General features: G+C 42.0%; 3 protein-coding genes and 1 long non-coding RNA gene across 5 annotated transcripts in view; 1 reads left to right on the top strand and 3 right to left on the bottom strand.

The window, feature by feature from the left end:
• Positions 1-2,380, bottom strand: part of rigi (RNA sensor RIG-I) — an 11,176-nt gene extending 8,796 nt beyond the window's left edge. Inside the window, exons 1-3 of one of the 2 annotated variants that reach the window (XM_053686053.1) lie at positions 2,339-2,380; positions 2,079-2,241; positions 1-64 (exon numbers count right to left, since the gene is read on the bottom strand). The exon at positions 1-64 is cut by the window's left edge and continues 68 nt beyond it. In XM_053686053.1, the coding sequence (XP_053542028.1) occupies positions 1-64; positions 2,079-2,241; positions 2,339-2,365 (254 nt within the window). In that variant the 5' untranslated portion in view covers positions 2,366-2,380. 2 annotated transcript variants of the gene reach the window in all.
• Positions 2,381-3,358: 978 nt separating this feature from the next.
• LOC108275721 (E3 ubiquitin-protein ligase Topors) lies at positions 3,359-7,543 on the bottom strand. The gene is made up of 3 exons (XM_017486641.3): positions 7,314-7,543; positions 6,019-6,768; positions 3,359-5,817 (listed from the first exon to the last, which is right to left on the bottom strand). Exons 2-3 carry the CDS (start codon positions 6,766-6,768, stop codon positions 3,850-3,852), a joined length of 2,718 nt encoding a protein of 905 aa, XP_017342130.1. The 5' UTR covers positions 7,314-7,543; the 3' UTR covers positions 3,359-3,849.
• A 579-nt stretch (positions 7,544-8,122) lies between these two features.
• Positions 8,123-9,261, top strand: LOC108275729 (uncharacterized). Its single transcript, XR_001814752.3, has 2 exons — positions 8,123-8,325; positions 8,921-9,261. It is a non-coding gene; the product is annotated as an uncharacterized LOC108275729 (long non-coding RNA).
• A 1,521-nt stretch (positions 9,262-10,782) lies between these two features.
• On the bottom strand, positions 10,783-22,404 carry LOC108275604 (atrial natriuretic peptide receptor 2). Its single transcript, XM_053686365.1, has 23 exons — positions 22,369-22,404; positions 22,141-22,246; positions 21,791-21,923; positions 21,348-21,480; positions 21,123-21,233; positions 19,297-19,399; positions 18,888-19,033; positions 18,742-18,814; positions 18,427-18,571; positions 18,008-18,094; positions 17,598-17,741; positions 16,622-16,743; positions 15,399-15,537; positions 15,206-15,254; positions 14,841-14,942; positions 14,594-14,713; positions 14,394-14,487; positions 14,090-14,177; positions 13,413-13,552; positions 13,159-13,311; positions 12,858-12,956; positions 12,338-12,429; positions 10,783-11,255 (listed from the first exon to the last, which is right to left on the bottom strand). The coding sequence occupies exons 1-23, from the start codon at positions 22,402-22,404 to the stop codon at positions 11,070-11,072; spliced, it is 2,601 nt and encodes an 866-aa protein (XP_053542340.1). The 3' UTR covers positions 10,783-11,069.
• Between the last annotated feature and the right edge of the window lie 430 nt (positions 22,405-22,834).

Genomic DNA, 22,834 nt, shown 5'->3' with positions numbered 1-22,834 from the left:
AGCAGCATCTGAGCTGCCTCTGTCTGTGACAACCTTTCCTTTGATATGATCTTCTCAACATACTCTGTTCAGGTGTAATGCAGGAGTTTATACACACACACACGCACACAGACACACACACACACACACACACACACACACACACACACACCATTTTTAAAAAATAGATTTATATTAAGATTCAGATCTTTTTAGTGGGGAAAATGTCACGCACACTAATTCCCAAAATAAAATGAGTCTCAGAAACTTGTTTATTGCATTCTACTGACTTATTTTTAAAAATATATATTTAAATATCTTCTCTACAGTGATGGTGTAAAACGCACTGCTCACTTTGGTTTTGTGTTTTAGCTTTAATCAGAGACAGGCGTTTCAGGGACCTTGTTGCTATTCCGTTCCCAGCCTTAAAGTTCTTTAGAAGACATTCTGACCGCAGTGACACAAAGCTTACCTTAAAAATGTCATCATGGTGGTTTACTTCTATTTCTGTCGTTATAAATTCAGCTCTGTTTATTTTAGGATAACACTGACCACTTTACAGCCCAAATGTACTGTTTGTAATGTTGGGTTTATATACTCTAGACCAGTGGCTTTCAAAGTGGGGGCAGGGGGTGCCCAGGGGGCCTCAACAATTTGGTGTGAAAAATACATTCTCACTCTAAGACAACCACACACACACACACACACACACACACATAATCAATTCCTAATGTAATGTAAAAATGTAAGATGTAATTATTCATTTTAAAAAGGGGGATATATTCAGAAGTCTGTATTTTTAATGTGTTTTAAAGACATCTTGCAAAAGGGGGGCCTTGGTCAAATGTTAATGCCATTTGGGGGGCCTTGCCCTGGAAAAGTTTGGGAACCTCTGCTCTTGGCTGTTCATCATTTACACAGCAGATGTTTGGCCAGCAGATGTCTCCAGTGTATACTGTTTCCATACAATGGGTTTATATTGTCAGAAAAATAATTTCCAATGAAGTTTTTTTTAAATGACTTCACCACCTCCACAGGTATTACAGGTGAATGCTCGCAGCGTGTCTTACCCTCCTTCTGCATATGGAATGCTCTCCAATGGCTAATAAAATACGCCCAGGTGAGATAATTAGTTATTCATTCCTTAATCTTCAGTAAGCACTTTATCCTGGTCTGGGTGGCGATGGACTTCGGGAACACCGAGCACAAGATGGGAGTACACACTGGACAACCTGCCAGTCCATTGCTTCATGTTTCAAATGGTGAAATCTAATATATTACATCAACCATTAACATCACTCTACTAATTGGCTTTAATGTATTTCTGGTGGTTTGTAGTGGTAGTTTAATGGAATGTGTTGTTCCTGATGCCTTATCTAATTTTATTCTGAAGGTAAACAGCTTCTCATTAATTGAAGCTCCTATAGGGGTTTAACTCTATCACAAAAACCCTAATGGAAACCATTATGGAAGCCAATTCCCACTAGGTGTTAGCATAGCCGGAAAAAGATCACAAACCTTTCAGTTACCAAACTATTCTCATGTGCCTGGTGATCATGAAGCAAATCAAACACACACACACACACACACACACACACACACACACACACACACACACACACACACACACACACACACACAAACTCAGAGTCTGTTTTAAAAACCTTAAAACACGCTACTATTCCGTGTTTTTATTTAAACTGTGGGCGCCGCCATGTTCAAAACGGAATTCCCTGAAAAGTCTGATCTCCTGAACAACAGGCCACGCCCCCCTACAGTATCCCCACCACAGATCAATTCTATATAGAGAGATCTGTGACCCCCATTCATGTGGTGATAAGGTTACAGACAGTTTCTAAACACAATATTATATTAAGCATTAAAACTAATGCTAGTCAGTCAGTGATGTGACCTTGTGCACGTAAATAAGCATAAATACCCGAGACTAAAGCTCAAATTTATATCAGGAACAGATGAATAAATAATAAGGCTTGAATATTTATTATTTATGGTCTCGAGGTGTTTGAATTATAAGTGTTAAATCAGCTGAAACCTGATCAGGATTACACACAGCGGTTTTGTTATTGAGAAATATTTACCTTCCTCCAGGTATGTTGTCAGAAATCCCCGGATGTAAGAGGGTCGTAAAAAATGGACGATGTAGTGACTGTAGAGCCGCAACGACTCCTTCTCCAACTCGTACATGATCCAATGACTGACTCTGAGCTCTCCACACACACGGATATGTGCTGGACAAAGCAGCTGAAAGAAACGAAACTGAAACTCAACTGAAACTCAACAGTGTGGCGAAGAAACGAAAGAGAGTTTGATTTCCGCAGAACGAGGAAGCGGAGACTACCTGTAATAACACTAAACTAAACTCCATGGCTTCTCGGGGTATTCACCATGCACCTCTTATTAAGAGGATTATCGATGCTCACATGCTGTTCATGATATAATGTTTATTCCAGACACACCAGAGGAGTTAAAGTTGAACACCACCCTGATTTACTGAAATATCATTGATGTGTTTAGCTGCTTGGTGTTGTGTGTCCAATATTCCTGTGAAAAGTTCAAGGTTGTGCGTCGCTGTGATGTCACAGATAGTCATCGTAATCATTACGGTCAGTGCGATTATTCGGAGAAAACTTTGATGATCTCTGTCGGGTTTCAATGTTGGCTTTTTTCTCATGTACTTCTCGTTTTCGTGTTCGATGTCTCATTAACCAGTCCCTCCAGGAACTTGCGATCGCAGAAATGAACGCACAATCGAGGCGCAATATTCTGAGGTGCTGACGATTTTCCAATATTACTGTAGATTTGGGCTGAGACGCATTGTGATGATGTCACACGCCCTCTACGATTCACGAGTGTCGAACGTGCGTACGGCTAAAAGGTCTCATTTACCAACAAACATCACCGCGAAAAGAGCGTGCATAACTATTGCGTGTGATTGCGATTTCACCAATTCTACTAATTTTCTGCATTAAAAAAAACTACGCAAGTCACGTCGTGAATTAAAAAAAAAAAAAAAAAAGCCGCAGCAAAATCGAGCGTTTTTGGCCGCAACGATCAGTGAAAAATCTGAAGTGGAAGCAGTAGCTCGGCGAGACTGTACATGATTGGGATGGGAATAAAGTTATAGTCTGCTTTATTTATTTACATTTAAATATCAGGTACAAATGGTGCACCTGGAGACAATGTCATTTATTTGAAGATTTACATATGCATTTCGCAAAATGCTAAACTGGTAGCTATATACGCTTACATTACACGCTAGCTACTAATGTTCATTAACTCACAGAACTCATACAGAACTCTTTCTCAGAATCCAAACCACACCTGACCTCTCATACACACATTTCCAGCAGTCAGAAACTCGTTTGCTTTGTTATTTTATTGTTTGCACCATTGGTTTTGATCATTTCGCCACTGTACAGTCAAAGAGACCGACACAGTCCAGACACACACACACACACACACACACACACACACACACACACACACACACAGAATGTAAGAGGCATGGTGGTTATTAAGGAAGTGGACACTTGCCACAAGTTCCCTGAGTTTAAGACAGACAAATGTGTATTGTGTAACGTGTACGTGTGTGTACTGTACGTGTGTTGTGGCACAGCAGGTTATTAACTTTTATTCACTTCATCACAGGCATTATAAATACTAAAACAATGACAATAATAAAAAATTTAAATGTTTCCTGCACACTTGGCTTAACTTTTAAAACACAACAAACAAAAAAACATGAAAAAGAATTTTTAAAAAAAACAGCTTTGATAATTAACCTGGGTCGACAAAGTCTCATATACAAATGCACATACGTGTGTGTGTGTGTATGTATAGTTCTATACATCAGGGTTCACTAATACGCGAGTCCCTCTCATGCTCCGTCTCAGATGGGTCCGTGTGAGCCATAAACCCCGCCTCCTGTTGGTCCACGGTGCCATTCCTAAGCGCCCCTTGCCCCTCCCCCAACAGACTGTCCTCTAGTTCCAGCAGCTGCGTGTCCGAGAGCGGAGTCGCTGCCCTGTGGCTGTCGTCCTCGACTCTCCTGATTGGCTGCACCACGTCCACCAAGCACTGCTCCAGGTTCAGCATGTCCAAAAGACTCGCAGTTGACTCGCCTCGGTTCCTGATCTCCGTAACGGAGTCCTGAAAATCGTCAGGACTGTCGTCAATGTCCAGAAGCGACTCCTGATAGTCAGTGGTGCGATCGGTAACCTCTGCAGCACGGCGTTTAGAGTCTGGAGTGTAACCGCTTACCTTTTTATAGTCAGCGCTGTTACTGTTATCCTGCGTCACACTGTGTTTATAATCAGCAGCGTGACTGCGAACATCTGCAGTGTGGTCTTGATGCTCAGCGGCCTGATCGCTAACCTTCTGAACACCACGTCTGTAGTCATCGGTGCCATTTCTCCTGTCTGTAACGCAGTCTTTGTCATCGGCAGTACGATCGCTAAACTCAGCGAGCCGTTCCTGATAATCGATGGTGTGATCGCTGAAGTCCGTAACGCGCTCATTGTCGTCAGCGGTGTGATCTTGGTATTCGACAGCGTGATCGTTAGCTACGTCGTCTCTGTCATCATCCACGAGATTGTTCTGCCGGTCAGCTGTGCGATCGCTGCCGCTGTCGCTGTCTATAGTGATAACAGTAGGTGAGTTCTGTTCTCTTTCTTTTCTCCGACTCCTCTTTCTGCGCCTCCTGCCCCTGGAGTGTGCATCCGGGGCCCGGCGCTCGAAGATGATTTCCACACTCGGACTTCGCTCCCGCTCCCTCGATTTCCCGCTGCTCCGACGGCAAGCCGTTCTCTCAAGGTGCCGCGTTTTGTATTTACGTTTCCCGGCAGGTTTTTCCCGGTGCGAATCCGCATCGCTGCTGCTGCTGCAGCTGCTACGAAGCCAGAGCTCACGGTCACCATGGCGATGCCGTGAGTCTCGATGAGGAGATCTACTCCTCTCGGTTTCTCTCTCTCTCCTCCTCTTCCTCCTCTTCTTTTTGCGCTCGCCGTCGTGACCGGGCGAATCCCATGCGGAGAAAGACTTGGACGATTTGTCCCGTGTGGAAATGGAACGAGTTGGAAAGAGCTCCTCCGATGAGGAGCAGCCTTTTTCGGCGATTACGGCGGGGCTCCGCCCTGATAAGTGCCTCCTTGGTTCTCCGCAGCTCAATCTTACATGCGATCTGCCGATTTTTATAGAATGTCCACTAGGGGGGGAACTCTCACTGCTCGTCTGCGAACGTGACCCTGAAAGCGAGTGCGACGTTTTCCTAAAGCCGCGCCTCAGAGTGTGGTGCTTCCTCCTGTGATGTGAGAGCTTCCCAGGATCTTGCTCTCGCGACTGCTCCAGGTCGTCTCCTCTCTCCGTGTGCGAGGTGGAGGGATATGGCTTCGGGGAGAGTGGAGCCTGCTCTTGAGATGGCAGTGACAACTCTGCCTTCATTACTGGCTGCATGACAGCCGCCTCGTTCTCGTTCCCCGCCTCCTCCTCCTCCGTGGAGTCAGATGAGAGCTGCACGAGTTCTGGAGTTCGTTCAGCCATTGGCTTCACGTAACCCACGATCATACACTCGTCTTCGTCGTTGTCGTCATCGTTGTGCTCACGCTGTTCTGTGGCAGAACCGGTTCCTCCTAATTGGTTCCCCTCAGGCTCCACCTCCTCCGTTTGTGGATGACCGAGGGTGGAGTAGGAGGGGCCTGGAGTCTCGTCGTCCCAAGCAGATTGGCTGAGAGAGATTTCGCTGCTGGTTGCCATGGGAACCGGGGGTACCCGCTCCTGGGTGGTGTCCTCGGTAACGTCTGCCTCCTCGCTATCATCATCCTGTACAGAGACACAGACGTAAAGACACAGCACGTAAAATATCCATCAATCTATATCCATACACAACATCCATCCTTTCACTCACTCATCCATCTATCTACCTTCCGTCCCTTTATGTTTAATGTACCTTACTTTACAATGTTAAATGTAATAACAAGCACACTCCAAGTGCGTGTGTGTGCGCGTGTGTGTGTATGAGACCTCTGAGATGTTGATTATAGATGACTGTGAGCCGCTGTCCTCCTCATAGCTTGGGGTCGGGGGACACTGCATGGCCTCGATGGAGCGTGCAAAGCTCACCAGCTCGTGCAGGATGTGGTCAGTGCGTGCCAGCAGGAAGGGGCGGAGCTCACTGGGATTGGCTCCCATGACTCGCTCTCGGCGTAGCCATGGCAGCAGCTGCCGCAGGCAAGCTGGATCTCTCTGCACCAAAGTCGCGTGATCCAGAGCCACGCCATCCACCGAAGAAGCAGAAGGGGCGGGGTCTTGAGCTCTCTGACTCCGCCTGGTCCTCGTTGCTCTGGAACGGCGAGGTCGTGTTGCCGTGCTTTCAGCGTCGTTCTGGCCAGCCGGGGCCACCGCTATCGCTGCCGCAGTCACTGCAACAGTTGCTGATGCCGATGTGGTTGCGCTCGACGTGTTGTCCTCCAACACAACAAATTCTTTGAAGTCATTCTCGGCCTTCACGGAGTGGAAGATGGAGCGGAACGGTTGCTTGCAAAGTGGGCACTCCGCTTTGTTCTTGGCCCACTCACGGATGCAGCGAAAGCAGAAACGGTGCAGGCAGCGCTCCACAGATGCCACGTTCACAAAGCGGTCCAGGCAGATCGGACACTTTGAGTCCGGGGACGTCTCAGGACGGAGTGACTGCTGCCGCTGCCGCTGAGATGACTTTGTCGAGCCTTTCTCCTTCTTCCTCAAACGCAGCTTAATCTTTGTGGGTGCCATCATCTTTAAGATCAAAATCACACACCATGTCACTTTTCGAGATCATGCGCATCATCAGCACTTCTAGAACATTAAACATGCAGAACGAGTGCTCTTTTCCCCAGTCTGTGTTACACTACTTCAGGAATGTAGTTTGCAAAGCTAAAGCTGCTGATAACATCCTTCTCCTAAACAAAATCCTTGAGTTATTTGTTTTGTTTACAAACCAATGGCGAAGAACTCTGAAGGTTGGACATGTCCTCTCACTTTTCTTTTATAATCAGTGCAATTCATCTGGACAAATGACTGTAATTAAACCATCACGAGCTGTTAAACCCTCACACAAACACTGCTTTTCAAATGTTTCATAAGAAAAACGAGTTCTCTTCCAAAATAAACAGCACAAACAAACATTCACGACTAAATTACATGCGCTTTAAGGATTCACACGGAAATGATTGAAACGGCAATGAAACCGGTGACATCTTAGGGAATAAAGAGAGAAACACGGCGAGAATAATTAGACATTCAAATTGGCAGCTAGCTTGTTAGCATGTTAGTTATCTTACCTCAGAGCGCTGCTGCTGCGCGAGCTCCTGTTACGGTAAAGCTTTTAAAAACGCGCGATTACACACATCCATCGATCGAAACGTTCCAATCATCCCACGATCATCATACCAAGTTCATAACTTTAATAAGGTCATTGTTTCGCTTGCTGTCCAGTTCGGCCACAGAGGAAAAACCTTCAAGGGACCAGCAGAAGAAAGCCGGATATCAGAAGAGGAGAAACGCGCATGTGCACCCTAGCGGCCTGGAGATGTAATTACATCAAATTAAATAAATACAAATCACGGAGAGAAATGAAGACATTCAGTATAATATATATATATATATATATATATATATATATATATATATATATATATATATATATATATATATAAAAGTAAAACAATATCTTCCCTTGTCCGTTTGCGTGATTTATAATTGTTAATGTTTTAAATCGAATGATATTTAATGTTATATTATTTCTGTGATTGCCTGTAGGCTATTATTTATTGCATCTTGAATCCATGTGTTTTGTTTTGAATCCAAGACTGAGCTGTAACTGATCTTACTTCTACATTCAACATCAAAATTTAGATTGCAGTAAAATCTACCGTTAACTGTCATCACAAGTTTAATTTAATATAACTGTTTTTCTTTTAATTACATGATTGTTTATCTTATTTCATTTTCATACATCTATTTTATTCGTATTTTTTACCCCTCCATTTAATGAAATCGTGACTGAAGCTGTTTGAAAGTCTATTTTTTAAACTTTAGAGAGAGAGAGAGAGAGAGAGAGAGAGAGTCACGTTCACGCGCCGCGCGTCCACGTGGGGGCGCTATACTTCCGCTTGTTGTTCAGCTTACTTCCGCCTGTTGTTATGGCGACGCGGATTGCTTGGCTGTACCTGGAGATATTATACAGAGAATTCTGTATCTGAATAATCTGTTATTACAGTATCTGTGTGTAGTGTAGAGATGATGATGACGATGAGCGTCAGTCAGCGCGCTCTGGACACAATCCTGTCTACAGTGAGTACTGTAGCGGCTTAGCTAACCCTTCAGAGACGCTACTTTTGATACTTTCGTCAACAACAACAATAATAATAATAATAATAATAATAATAATAATGTGGGACTAACTGCACACTGCCCATTTGATCAATTTTTTTAAACCGCTTTTTTTTTAAAGCGGCAATCTTGTTTCTGTAACTAAAGACTTTCTTGTTTACTTTATGTCCCTCTGGCTTTCTTTTGCCTTCTTTTTATTTTCTATCCGTTTGTCTATCTATTTATCTGTGTTTGTCTATCATCATCTGTTTCTTTCTTTCTGATCTTAAGCTTTTTGTCTCCATTTTTCTTAGTCCCTGTCTTTCTCACTATTTGCTTCTATCTATCTATCTATCTATCTATCTATCTATCTAGTCTCGTATCTCTCTATATGTTTCTTTCTGTTTCTGTTTCCTTTGTTCATATCATCAAGTTATCTACAAGTTCTTTCTTTCTTTCACACCTTCAGATCAGTACAGACAGGTTCAGTGTGCTGTATGAACGTGTGTGTGTGTGTGTGTGTGTGTGTGTGTGAGAGAAAGGTGTAAGAGGCTGTAACCCTGTGCGTGTGTGTTAGATTGTGTTGGCGGTGGTGTTGGTGTCCTGGGGGTTTGTGATCTACAGCGCTCGTGTAGCTGCACAGTGGGAGCTGGAGAAGAGAATCAACACACAAACGTGAAGGAGGAGACTCGCACACACCGAGACACAGCCTGGAGACAGAAATGCACACACACTCCTTCACATGGACACACACACACACACACTCCTTCACACGGACACACACTCCTTGATAAAACATTGTACTCGTTGGTAAATTGCTGTAGAATAAGAGGAATAAAGACGTGCTGTGTTTATTTCTGACTGTTTAGAAAACATCTCAATATAACTACATTAAAAATATCTTAAACTGAACACTAATATGAAGTGTGTGTGTGGTGTTTATAATCCAGGCTTTCTAATGTCATCTGTATGATATTTATGTTGGTGTAGTGTATATAAATGACTTAAACTCTGAGTTCTGTTACACACACTCCATACACACCCCGTACACACACCACATACAGTACACATAAACCCCCCACCCCCACACTCCATACACACACCACTACTCAAGTACAGGATTAATGACATCCTTAATGAACGAGAGAGACAATACTTTTTTCCCGAAGCTGCTCCTGGTTGATTGTGAAAGCACAAACCTGAGAGCGAGAGTGTTTTTCTCATCAGTCTGCATTCACAGATTCATGTTTTTCTGGAAACCCTTTGATCTCTCTCTCTCTCTCTCTCTCTCTCTCTCTCTCTCTCTCTCTCTCTCTCTCTCTGATGTTAATGAAATGATTGATTGAAGCGTGTGAGGGCTCTTTTGTGGCCCATGCGGTGCGCACGCATCTAATTAGCATGAGCACTTCAGACAGAGAGCACATCCTGATTATTCATCTAATTACCAACATCAGTACACACACTCTATCTACCTATCTATCTATCAGTCTGTTTTCAGTGTTTCTATCTCATAATTTCTGGGTTTTATCTTGTTTCTATTATATAGCAATTTGCCTATTTCTTTCTTTCCGTTGCTTCCTGTTATCTGTTTGTCTATCTGGTCTACTCAGTTTTCTATTATGCAAGGTTCAGTGCTGCAGATTGTGTGTGTGTGTGTGTGTGACCTCAAACACACATTAAAATACACTAACACACTCTGACGAACCCAGTGTGTACTGATGAAGTGTGTGTAAATGAGTATGGTCTTTAGTGCAGTGTGTTACAATCACAGAGCAGTGGGAGAGTCAGCTGCAGCCGTCACATCACATACACACTCCAGCAGGACATCTCTCTCTCTCTCTCCTCTCTCTCTCTCTCTCTCACACCCCTTTCTCCCTCTCTCTCTCTCAGTCCCAGGTGGGTCTTCACTTCAGCACACCTGAGCTCTTTCTCCTCGTCTAACCAATCACCAAATCTCTCTTTCTTTTCACTTTTGTTCCTCTGCTATCTTTGTGATGTGTATATCTGCATATCTCTTTATCATTCTGTGTGTGTGTGTGTGTGTGTGTGTGTGTGTGTGTGTGTGTGTGTGTGTGTGAGAGAGAGCGAGAGAGAGAAAGAGAGAGAGAGAGAAAGATGAAGTGTCTCTTGTCCACAGGGTCCGTGCATCTCGATCATCCAAGACACAAAAAGCTGAGCTGATGATGTCATGTAGTATATTTATTCATTTATTTTTACTAATTGAAATCTCTGACATGAAGTTCCTACAAATTCTCAGCATTAATATGTTTGTCCGATATGTGTGAATTCTCTCTCTCTGGAGTTTTACTCCACAAAACAGTAAATGTGTTGTATACAATGCTACTGTATTTTCTATAAACATACATTATATATATATATATATATATATATATATATATATATATATATATATATATACACGTAAGTTTCCTACAAACCTGAGGTAATCTCCGTATAACTACACACAGCATACAGCGAAGCACAGACGAACATACCGACCTTCCTACAGATAAACACCATGCTACATCTCATGCTAATAAATAAGTGTGGAATCTGACATTAGTCCCATCTACAGATTATTTTGTAGTAATTAAATATAAACGTTAGGAATAAGATATTAAGGAGTACACTGAGTACACACCCTGTGTTCATACCGTCCTGTCATGTGACAGTGTGTTTCGTCAAAAACCAGGGTTGATCAGAGTGTGTCGCAGTGTGTGTTTGTGTTAGTTGGGTTCAAATAGCAGGTCGTTGCTGGTGTTGTTGTTGCAGACTCCAGGGAGAAGGTTAAACTGCTCTCTGTCTACATCGTCCACTCGCTTCTCCGTATTCTCCTTATTCTTCTTATCCTCCTTACCGACCTTCACCGACTGCTTCCCCTCCAACCAGTACGTCACCATGTCCCCTTTACCCTGAGAGAGAGAGACAAATACAGAGACAGAGAAGGAGAGAGAGAGAGATGGATTGAGAGATAGAAAGAGATAAACAGAGAGAGACAGAGAGATGGGGAGAGTAAGATGGTTAAAGACAGGCAGAGAGAGAGAGAGACAGATTGAGAGATAAAAAGAGATAAACAGAGACGGGGAGAGTAAGATGGTGAAAAACAGAGAGAGAGAAGGAGCGAGAGAGAGTGATGGATTGAGAGATAGAAAATGATAAATAGAGAGAGAGATGGGGAGAGTAAGTAAGTAAAGAGAGAGAAAGTGAGAAAGAGAAAGAGATGAGAAGAAACATAGAGAAAAAGAAAGTGAGAGAAACGAAGAAAGAGAAAGAGATGGGAAGAGACAGAGAAACAGAAAGTGAGAGATGGCAAGAGAGACAGAGAGAGTGAGGGAAAGAGATGTAGAGATAGACAGAGAGAGAGACGGAGAGATGGAGAGAAAGGAAAACTGCACATCAGACCTCTTGCTGTAGAAATGTAGAGTGACCTGTGGTTGTGTGTTATTAAGGAAAGTCGGGGAACAGAAGCCACTGAATTTCCCACAGAAGCTTTTCAGATGAGTGAGAAAGGTATTCAGCGTTTAGAACCAGATTATAATTCCATTAATATGCAGAAAGTCTGTTGTTTTAGAGCGAAATGACACAGACGACTGCAGGATTATCGCATCCACACTGCATGTGTCCCAGTTGTGTCTCTATAACAGCCACTCGTATAGCATGGGACATCTCCGGCTCTCATTAGTGCTTTGCTGCGGTGATTAATTAATCACCTGTCGCTCGTTACTCATCATTACTCACTCTCTTTAATCCTCTGGGACGCCCGATGGGATTAAAACGCACGTTTTTCTCACTCATGTTCTCTTCCTTGCCCATTCATCATCTTACATCTGAGCATTGATTAAAATAGACGAATCCACTCTTCTGAATTCTACTGTCCGTCTGATTTTTGGTGTTCATTAATAATTGTTTTGGTTTGATTTGTTTAGAAATCACACAGCTGGTGCTGAACAGAAGGTAAGGATTGAGAATACTGTTGATGTTGTATGTGACTCACCTTGACCTGTAACACTCCTCTGCACGTGAGTGTGTATCCCCCGATTTCCTCCAGAAGGTAAAACGCACTGGAGCTGCACTGGATCTTCAGAGCTAGGGCGTACGGATGGTTAAATAAGACCTCATGTTTTTCTAAGGTTTTTAATTATTTCTTAAACGAAAACGAGAGTTTGTGATGTGATGTGCATGTGAGAAAAAATCTCGAAAACAATTTGTTTTTACAAGAATTTTTTTCAGCATGTATGTTTTTGTTTTCTTGACGTAATGACATCATTTACATGATTATTGTTTGTAAATCAGCCACAACATGCTGTAATACTGTTCTTCACTTCTGATTGTGACTTTATATGCAGTTTATTTGCATCTTTAAATAGTATGTTACACTGTTGCAGATATTAAATGCAGATTTATTGTGCGATTAATGAGTAAAAGTGTAGTTGTAGAGTGTGTGTGTATGTGTGTGTGTGTGTGTTTACGGGAGACAATGAGGTTAGCACCGCTCTGAGTGTGATAGTGTTTACCTTGACTTGTGGACTCCATGCGTGACGCTGTGTTTACGGTGTCTCCAAACAAACAGTACCGTGGCATTTTAGTCCCGACCACACCCGCCACCACCGGGCCTGACCAACACACACACACACACACACACACACACACACACACACACACACACACACACACACACACACACACACACAGCGTGATGTTAGACTGGAAACAATTTCACTATGACTCCAAATGTGTGTGTGTGTGTGTGTGTGTGTGTGTGTGTGTGTGTGTGTGTGTGTGTGTGTGTGTGTGTGTGTGGGTTCGTGCTCTTGCCTGAGTGTATTCCTGCACGAATCTGTAGCTGTGTTTGGGGTTTGTGTGGGATCCTGAACGTTTTGCACACACACACCAGATCCAGGGCCATGCTGGCGATTTCAGACGCGTGGAGGATCCCATTCTCACGCGGCACACCCGACACCACCATATCTATACACACACACACACACACACACATACATCATACAGCTGTATATCTATATATCCACACACACATATCTCTCTACATTAGAAAGAGAAACGGGTCGTACAGGCATCTCCGATGGTCTCCACTTTGTAGACGTCGTAATTATCGATGATTTCATCAAAAGTTGTGTAGAGTTTGTTCAGGAAGTCGACAACCTGGTATGGAGTGCTGGTGCTGGATAACTGCGTGAATCCCACTATATCACTGAGCAACACGCGCACACACACACAAGGTGTTAAAGAAAAGTCATTACTTTTTATTTAATTCTTACTTGCTTTATGGACTTATGGTGCTTTACTGGCAAATGTAACTAATATCTCTCTTTATTTGATTGTTTTTTTTAAATGAATATAAGATTATTACCTCTACTTCTATTTCTTAATCTTATTCTATTGTGAGATTTTGTGTTTCGTTTTTGAAAGAAGCAAAATTATCTGCTGATTTCAACTTGAAATGAGAAAAATGTCTAGATTTAGATTAAAGGTTATATTTGTTACGTAATAATCTCAAAATATAGATAACTTTTCCTTTAAGATATCTTCACTCACTAAGGATAATTTTTTCCCGGTGTAGGATGAACTTTTGTTTTGAATTACTTTCCTTTAATGAGACAATCTAACGTCGCTATTACTCACTTATACTCACTGTGTACACAGATCAGTGTCTCATTTAAATTAATAAACAAAATGACAGTAAAAGTAAAAAAGACAATAGTGTGTGTGTGTGTGTGTGTGCATGTACCTAAAGTAGACGGTAGCGCTGACGTAACTCTGAGCCTGAGAGTATTTCCCCTGTCTGAGATCATCAGCTACCTGCTTCGGAAGCATACCTTCAACACACACACACACACACACACACACACACACACACACACACACACACACACACAGAGAACAATGATGTGATGGTAGTGTTGATGGATTAGAGTTGGGCTTTAAACAAAAAAGGACAGAGGTCATAATGAAGTTTTATGAGTTGCTTGTGTGTGTGCATGAGTGTGTGTGTGTGTGTGTGTGTGTGTGTGTGGTAACTGGTGTGTATTTACTGTAGAGCAGGCGGTCAGTTTTCTGTTTCTCATGCATCAGATCCTGTGTGCGCTCTGCCACCAGAACCTCCAGGTGTTTGCTGTACTTCTCCATCTACACACACACACACACACACACACACACACACAAAGATTAATTGGATATTATAGATTCCTCTGTGTGTGTGTGTGTGTGTGTGTGTGTGTGTGTGTGTACTCACCAGGTTCATCATCATATCCACTGGACTGACTTTGTGAGGGTTGATCCTGTAAACAAACTTTCTGATTTGCTCGAAGGTCGGCCTGTGGGCGGGATTATGGGAGCGGCATCGACGAATCAGCTGAGGAGCAGGAAACGAGGAATAATGATCCAGAGAGGCAGACGAAAGCGTTTTAGGCCAAATGGCAAAAAAACTAATAATTTTTTTGATATTTTAGGATTGTGTGTGTGTGTGCGTGTGTGTGTACCTCTGCGTACTCAGCAGGACAGGGACAGGTGTTATCAGCTTTCCCAGATATCAGTTCAGGAAGCGGAGGACACCAGGCACTCTCTACTGAAGTGTCCTCCACCTGAGGGAGAGAGACAGAGAGAGCGAGGAAGAGAGAGAGAGAGAGAGAGAGGAAGAGAGAGAGAGAGAGATACAGAGAGACAGAGGAACGATAACGTATAAGAACGAGTGCATTATTATAAACCTGCGCTACTGCCAGAGCTGCTGTTATAGAGAACTAATTACCACCTTCTGACCAATCATCATCCAGAACTCAGCAGCGCTGTGGTGTAAATATATATATATGATATTCACACACACACACACCAGCACATAGACACTCACAGGGACAGGATCACTCCTCGTAGCGATCTCCAGCAAAATAATCGAGTAACTGAAATAAAAACAGAGCAAAAATAAATAACTGAACACATCCTGTTTAATGAAATATTTACACTGCTGATACTCTGCCTTGTGGGGACACACACACACAGTATCAGAGGTGTGTGTGTGTGTGTGTGTGTGTGTGTGTGCGTGCCTGAACACATCTCCAGTAAGTGTGGGCTCCATGTTTCCGTTCTGAGCTTCAGGAGGAGTGTACACATCCCTCAGCCTCAACTGGTAGGTGGTGAGTGGCTCAGCGCAGTCTTCACGCCGATACACACACAGGCCGTAATCTAACACACACACATCATGATACACAATGTGGCAAACTCTGACTGTACTGTAAACCAAAGAAAACCCAAATAAAACCCACCAAGTGTAAAAGGGAACAATATTAAATTCAAAATATGGTAACCTACAGGTCAGATGCTAACAAGATGCTAATAAGTGAATAGCTAGCTGAGTAACTAGCCTGCTAGCTAATGTGCTAGCTTGGTACTGTCATAACCTACCACGATATCTGTCATTTATTCTTATTAGCTATAAAATACTCTGTATTTTATTTCTGCTAGCTCGTGGCTTAGCTCATGTTAGCTAGATGACTAGCGTTGTAACGTTTATAATTGGGTTTAGCATCCTGTTTAAGTTAGCTCGTGTTAGCCAGCTGGCCAGAATTATTATTTAAGAGATTTTGATATTGTGATTGATTATTATGACATTTATAAAGACTGTGACCATTTAAGAATAGCTTTTAAAATAGTTAGCCGTTTATATTCTTAACACACACATACACACCTTCATGCTGCACCAGAATATACTGATGCAATCACAAACATGCTTAGATTTGAACGATCTAGCTGAAGTTCGAGAACTCGGTGGAAACTAGTACCGATTTACAGAAAAGTTTGCGGGGTTTTTTTCCATTTCAATGCCTCATCAGTCTCATAGGTTTTGTTATTAAAAAAAACTTTCAAGGACTGGTTCAAGTCCATGCTAACCCACTTTCACGTCTGACTTACCAATTACATCTACGTAGTGTAAAACCTGACATTTTGATTAGAACAATTACCCACAATGCAACAGTGTTTAAAAATTTTAAGTGAGCATTAGATTAACATAGAATTTGTGCTGTAAATGATTCTATATAAATATCTACAGTATTTGTGTAACTTTCTAAAAACAAACAAAAATATTCTTTAAACATCGTTATTTTATAGGAAACACTTTCACAAGACGAGTATAACGCGCTTTCTAGAAAATTGAAATGTTCTCAAATTCTTATCTTTTTTAACGTTTAATTGTTTGTTTACAGTTACATATATACATTGTATAAATAATACAGGTGTGTTTTATCAGTCAAATATCACACACACACACCTGTGATCTTACACACCCAACGGTCATCGATGACGCAGTTAGATGATTTGAGTCTGCCGTGACAGATCTTGTGCTGGTGCAGATACGACATTCCACGTGCGATATCCGTTGCAAACGAGAACCTACAAACATCAGACACTTTACTGTCATTAACGACGTGTCCTTTATAGATAAATGTTTTTAAAAGTACAAGATATGACACAAATAAAGGATTTTTTTCTTTCCTGCAAAGAACAAGATTTTAGATTTTTATTTAAGCATATAAAATTTAACTACGTATTTTACTATATTATATTTTAATGATATAAGATTGTAATACAGTATAGAATTTGACGTTATTTAATATATTTATATTATACTTTATGAAAAAGATTTTATAGCACACTTTATATATATATATATATATATATATATATATATATATATATATATACATTATATAATAATTTATTATATATTTTATATATTTATGTAACATTTATGTATTTTTATACCTATGAATTTCCTTTGCTAAAACTATTTCACTATTTTTTCAGTAAAATGAAATGGCCAAATAAATGTATCAAATAAATCTAATAATCTAGCACGTTAACACGGCTAGCTAATGTTTTCAGATAAAAGTTTTCTTTATGATAGAGAATGAAAGGTATCTTCTCTTATTTTCTTAAGAGAACATCATAGAACGATTTAATGTTCCTTTATTATTTGTTTAATAGATAACACTTAAAAACATATAATGATTTATTATATTATGTTTATAACACACTAGCTAACCTAGCTAGGTCATGTTTTCAGATTAGCTAACCATTTTTCAGCTAACCCCAGCCAAAACATACACAAACTATTATCATTAGAACTATTTACATTAATGTAACAAAATGTAACTCTAGAACCCTTTAGCATAGTATAATTAAAGGTTCTTCAGCTTAAGAACCCTTAACTATACAAAGAACCATTTTTAATTCTGAGTGTGTACCTGAAGCCCCAGTTCAGCGGGATCTCTTCGTTCAGCAGCACATCGTTCAGGCTACCTTTGGGACAGTACTCCGTTACTATGGCAACGTTGGGCACCTCTACGCAACCTCCGAAAAACTTGCACAGGTTTGGATGGTCGAGTTCTCTGAGGAAATATAGTAATAAATAATGCAAGTTTCTGTTTAATTTAGGCAACACACGGCACCAAGAACAAGACATTTAACCACAAGAACATCAAACAGATGCAAATTTGTTACATGGAATGATTTACAAATAAGCAAATTATGAAAAAGATAAGTAATGTTTCACATTAAGGGTCACATATTAGTGATTTATTATACTGTAATATATACGTAATACATCAATTATTATTATTGCGTGTGTGTGTGTGTGTGTGTGTGTGTTAGTTACCTGACTTGCTTGACTTCCTGCCTGATGACCTTTGACAGAGAAAACGTCTTCGTTTTAATCTTCTTAACAGCGACAGTTCGTCCATCACTAAAAATTAGCAAGTAGGAAATGTGTGTGAGTGAGTCTGTGTCTATATATATATATATATATATATATATATATATATATATATATATATATATATATATATATATATATGTATATATATATATATATATGTATATATATATATATATATATGTATATATATATATATATATATGTATGTATGTGTGTGTGTGCGTGTATGTATGTGTGTGTAAATATGTGAGTGAGTGTGTGTATATAGTGTGTGTGTGTGTGTGTGTGTGTGTGTGTGTGTGTGTGTGAGTGTGTGTATGTAAGTGTGTGTGTAAATGTGTGTATGAACGAGTGCTTACTAGATGCTGGTGTTTGTGTACAGCTGTTTGCGTGAGGCTTGCATGCCGGTACAGGAGCTGAGTCCCGTCACACAGCTGGCGTTGGAGTCAATGTTCAAAGCTGGAACACTGATTATACTCCCCATCGTCGCCTGGGCAACATGGTCTACACACACACACACACACACACACACGCACAGAGTGAAAAAAAACCCTGACATCCTATATACACCAACATCCATGCTACCCTGCTATGACATCTATACATCCTGTTCTATCAAAGCTATAATACAGAAGCTAGAATACACACACACACACACGCACACACACACTTACCCTGTTTTATTTCACTGAAATCTATGATCCAGCTCTCATCCCACAACAACTTCTGTTTTTGATACCTAAACCACTACAGACAGAACAACATCAGTGTCACTGTGTGTGTGTGTGTGTGTGTGTGTGTGTGTGTGGTGTGTTCTCACCATAGCAATTGTGAAGAAGCTGATGATGATGATGGTCACAATTAGCCCAATAGCGGCACGTACTGAAGCACTCAGAGGACAATCACCACAGTCAGCTGGGCACGTGGAGCAGCTCTCCTCTTCCAGACACACACCGTCACCACACACTACACACACACACACACACACACACACACACACACACACACACACACACACACACACATTCAGCTGGACATGTTCTCTTCCTGATACTCACCGTCACCATACACTCCCCCCCCCCCCCCCCCCCCCCACACACACACACATAAGTTGGACACGCCATGATTCCTCACACACACCATCACCATAAAGCTACTGAATCCCCTCGGCTGAAACAGTCACACACACTTTTCACACACACTCTATATGAAGAACAATGTTACAGTACAGATGGTGGGCAGGACGGTGCTCTTGGCCTCCAGAGCCACTTGCATGTTCCCCACACGGATGTGCGCGATTAGAGACGTCAGACCCTCGTGGATCAGAACCACCTACACACGGGAGCGGGGCATACACGGGGAAGAAGAATGAGGAAATCACGCAACAATTAATTAATACTTTAATCATGTGTGCAACGTTTCAGTTCCATGTGAGTGTGTTGAGATGATTGTAAAGATGTTTGAATCAACCTGGATAACCATGTGAACCCTTAGAGCACAATATCTTCACAACCACCCACGGATCCACCAAAACAATTGGATAGAGCCCGGCCCCAGGTGCCCACATTGACTTTTTTCTCTCACTTTGACTTCCCTGAGTAACTCTGCCTATTAGCCTGGTGCTAAAGCTCTGATTATGCTAGCTGATATCTGATATATATATATGCTGATTCTGCGGAAAGCCAGTGCATGGAGCAGATGAAATTTAATGGTCCTGCTCAGGGACCCAACAGTGGCAGCTTGATGGTACCAGCTTACACAATCTTCCATTCAGTAGTCCAGAGCTCTAACCACTGAACCACCACTGCCAGAACATTGGCCCACAAACCCATGTTGTGGATGATGGTAGCTGACCTCCAGGCCTCAGTCCTGGTTACTGAGTCTTCAACAAGGTCCTGGCTGTTTGATTTACTTTTAGACAAAAGCTAGTCAAGGAGGCCCTCGCTGTTCCACCCAGTCATCAGCCATGTACAACAACTGCACCAGCACTCGTTGATGAGGGAACTTTACAGCCCTTAACAGCCCTTAACAGCAGTGAGGTTGTTCTTGGTAACTTGGAACATCAAGAAGAACCTCAAGAAGACTGGCCCAGTGACCTAAACGGAAGGCAATATGGAAGCTGGGGATAGAGCTTTGGGATTCCCAGTGTTAGGACCTGCTGGGGTTAGACACACATATCTGGAGCCTGGCTGGAAAAATGCTGAAGCTTGGAGAAATTGAGACGCTTCAAGTCTAGCCCAACTGCCTAAGTGTAATGGAACCCTGAGGTTCTGCAGTGACTTTTAGAGGTTAATGATTGACGTCTACCCCTTGCCCTGGTTTGAGAAGGTCATCAAGTGCCTTGAAAATTTGAAATACTTCTTGACTTTGGTGCTCATGAACAAATATTGACCGGTGCCTCTGGTTTTAGATCTCATGAGCTTTTAGCAAGGTTCTGGTAGTACAGGGTCCCTCATTTGGGCTCTAGAAACCTGCCAGTGACTGGACGATGGACGCTGTCCAATGCTGCTTTCCTTTCTGCTATTTAGAGGACATTGTAATCCACATAGAGAGCTTGATAGAGCATCTCTGATTCCTTCGGATAGTATAAGAAATAGGATTGGGTCTCATGTCCAACCCAAAAATGCCAGCTGGTTTTGGCAGAGTGTCTCTACCTGGACTACAGAATTGACCGTGACCTCCTGAGGCATCGGGGAAGGAAAATATGGTGTCTACAAATTCTTCTTCTTCTTCTCATAAAGATCTAACAGTGAAATGGATGCCCATCACTGAAGCCTTCTTCATCCAGATAAAAAAAAATGCCCTGACTTTAGACCTTATTAGACTCTCGCCCACAGAGCAGTTGTGGAGAAGGAGACACTCGCCATCAAGAGGGCCATTAAAAAGCTGCTCTGTTACCTCACCGTGTCCAAACTCTCCAAGGTGCACAGATTAAGTGTGAACCTGTCTCTGTGTGTTATTATGTTCAGGATTTCATGTTGTGTGTGTGTGTGTGTGTGTGTGTGTGTGTGTGTGTGTGTGTGTGTGTGTGTGAGAGAGAGAGAGAGAGAGAGACCTTAGCAGTCCAGTTGGTTTGGGTCATTTTGCCTGATGTAGAGATGGTGTGTGTGAAGATTTTGCCGTCATCAGGAATCCACGGGCCACAGATCCTCTCTTCCGCGGCTTGCTACAAAGCGAGCGAGAGAAATTTACATGTGTGTGTGTTTGTGTGTGTTTGTGTGTGTGTGTGTGTGTGTGTGTGTGTGTCTTTGTGTGTGTGGGTGTGTTTGTGTGTGTGTACCATGTAACCCATAGGGCAGGAGTGGATGTTAGCATGGTGAATGCAGCAGTTCTCTCCGTTTGCGTCTTTCCAGTTACTGGGACACTCCTGTTGTTCACAGAAACGCCGAGCTTCATCAACGTCCTTGATGGACCTACAACACACACACACACACACACACACACACACACACACACACACACACACACACACACACAAACACACACACACAAACACACACACACACACACAAGAGATGGAGGGAGAAAAACAAGAGAGAGAAAGATAAAGACCCAGAAATGTAAACAATTTAAGTATAAACAAAGAGAGGAATATGGAGTGAGGGAAACAAACTACAGAGGAAAAGAGATAAAAGGTGGAGGGAAAATTCTAGAAAAAACAGACAGATAGAAAGCGAGAGCCAGACAGAAATAGAGGTTACAGACACACGGATGTGTGCATACCTGTGAATGAATACATCGTGCTCCACGGCCCACCGGTAAAACTTGTCATTAACCGTTACTGAGTAAATGACGTTAAACTCTTCACCGCTCAGAACCTTCTCTGGAGGACGCAACACCCAGGCCATCTCTAATCCTACTCACACACACACACACACACACACACACACACACACACACACACACACATCACCATGGCATCACAAAGTATTAGTATTAGTTATTGAATAACATGTGATGTTTCGTTCCAAGTGTAATTTATTTTTCTGTGAGCTCTATGAGATATTAATGTACATTAATCAGTTTGTTAAAAATCAATAATGCATATGATGTGTGTGTAAATGTAATGGCACCTCCACAGTCGATCATGTTCAACTCATCCGGTTTCTCCAACGGCCAGCAGTCATACTCGCTGTTATCCAGATCATGCCATCCCACAACTGCCACGGTGAATAGGAACTGAGGACACGGGAGAAAGAAAGAAAGAAAGAAAGACAATAAGGAAAGAAAATGTCAGGAAGTAGGAAGAAAGTATTGTTAGAAAGAACAACAGCAACAACAATAATAATAATAATCTTTACCAGGTAAGTGCATCCATAATGATTGAATGGATTCATGTTGATGTGATGGAGTGATCAAGCTCTGTTCAGGATGAGTGCATATTCAGTTAATGTGCAGAAGAACCAGAGACACAGTGATGAAGAGAAGAAGGGGGTGTGTCTTCAGGAGGAGGAGTTAGAGCTGTGATCTAAATGTCACCTTACCTACTGTTCCCTACATTAAACATTTTCGTGGTTTTTTTATTTATTTATTTAATTATAGGTCACAGAATCACCACCACCACCACCACCACCATCATCATCATCATCATCATCATCATCATCATCATCATCTGTGTCCCCAACCACTCACACTCTATTCATTGTATAGGCCACATAAACCCCATCATCAGTCCGCTGTGGGTGTGTCCCAAACCACACACTTGTGTTTATTTCACTAAACTTTTGGACATGACTTTAATGTGACTCTGGTGTGGTATATTTTGTA

This window comes from Ictalurus punctatus, chromosome 15 (assembly GCF_001660625.3).
Source record: "Ictalurus punctatus breed USDA103 chromosome 15, Coco_2.0, whole genome shotgun sequence".
Taxonomy (NCBI): Eukaryota; Metazoa; Chordata; class Actinopteri; order Siluriformes; family Ictaluridae; genus Ictalurus; species Ictalurus punctatus.
This window is presented reverse-complemented; position numbering and strand designations above follow the sequence as displayed.

What these genes read in the sequence shown, in the direction of transcription:
- LOC108275721 (XM_017486641.3), bottom strand. Translation starts at nt 6,768, where the DNA reads ATGATGGCACCCACAAAGATTAAGCTGCGTTTGAGGAAGAAGGAGAAA. An exon ending in CTATAATCAACATCTCAGAG is followed by an intron (nt 5,818 to 6,018) that starts GTCTCATACACA and finishes GTCTCTGTACAG; the next exon opens with GATGATGATAGCGAGGAGGC.
- LOC108275604 (XM_053686365.1), bottom strand. Translation starts at nt 22,404, where the DNA reads ATGAATCCATTCAATCATTATGGATGCACTTACCTG. An exon ending in AACTGACCGCCTGCTCTACA is followed by an intron (nt 14,178 to 14,393) that starts GTAAATACACAC and finishes TGTGTGTTGAAG; the next exon opens with GTATGCTTCCGAAGCAGGTA. An exon ending in GGAGACCATCGGAGATGCCT is followed by an intron (nt 13,312 to 13,412) that starts GTACGACCCGTT and finishes GTGTGTGTATAG; the next exon opens with ATATGGTGGTGTCGGGTGTG.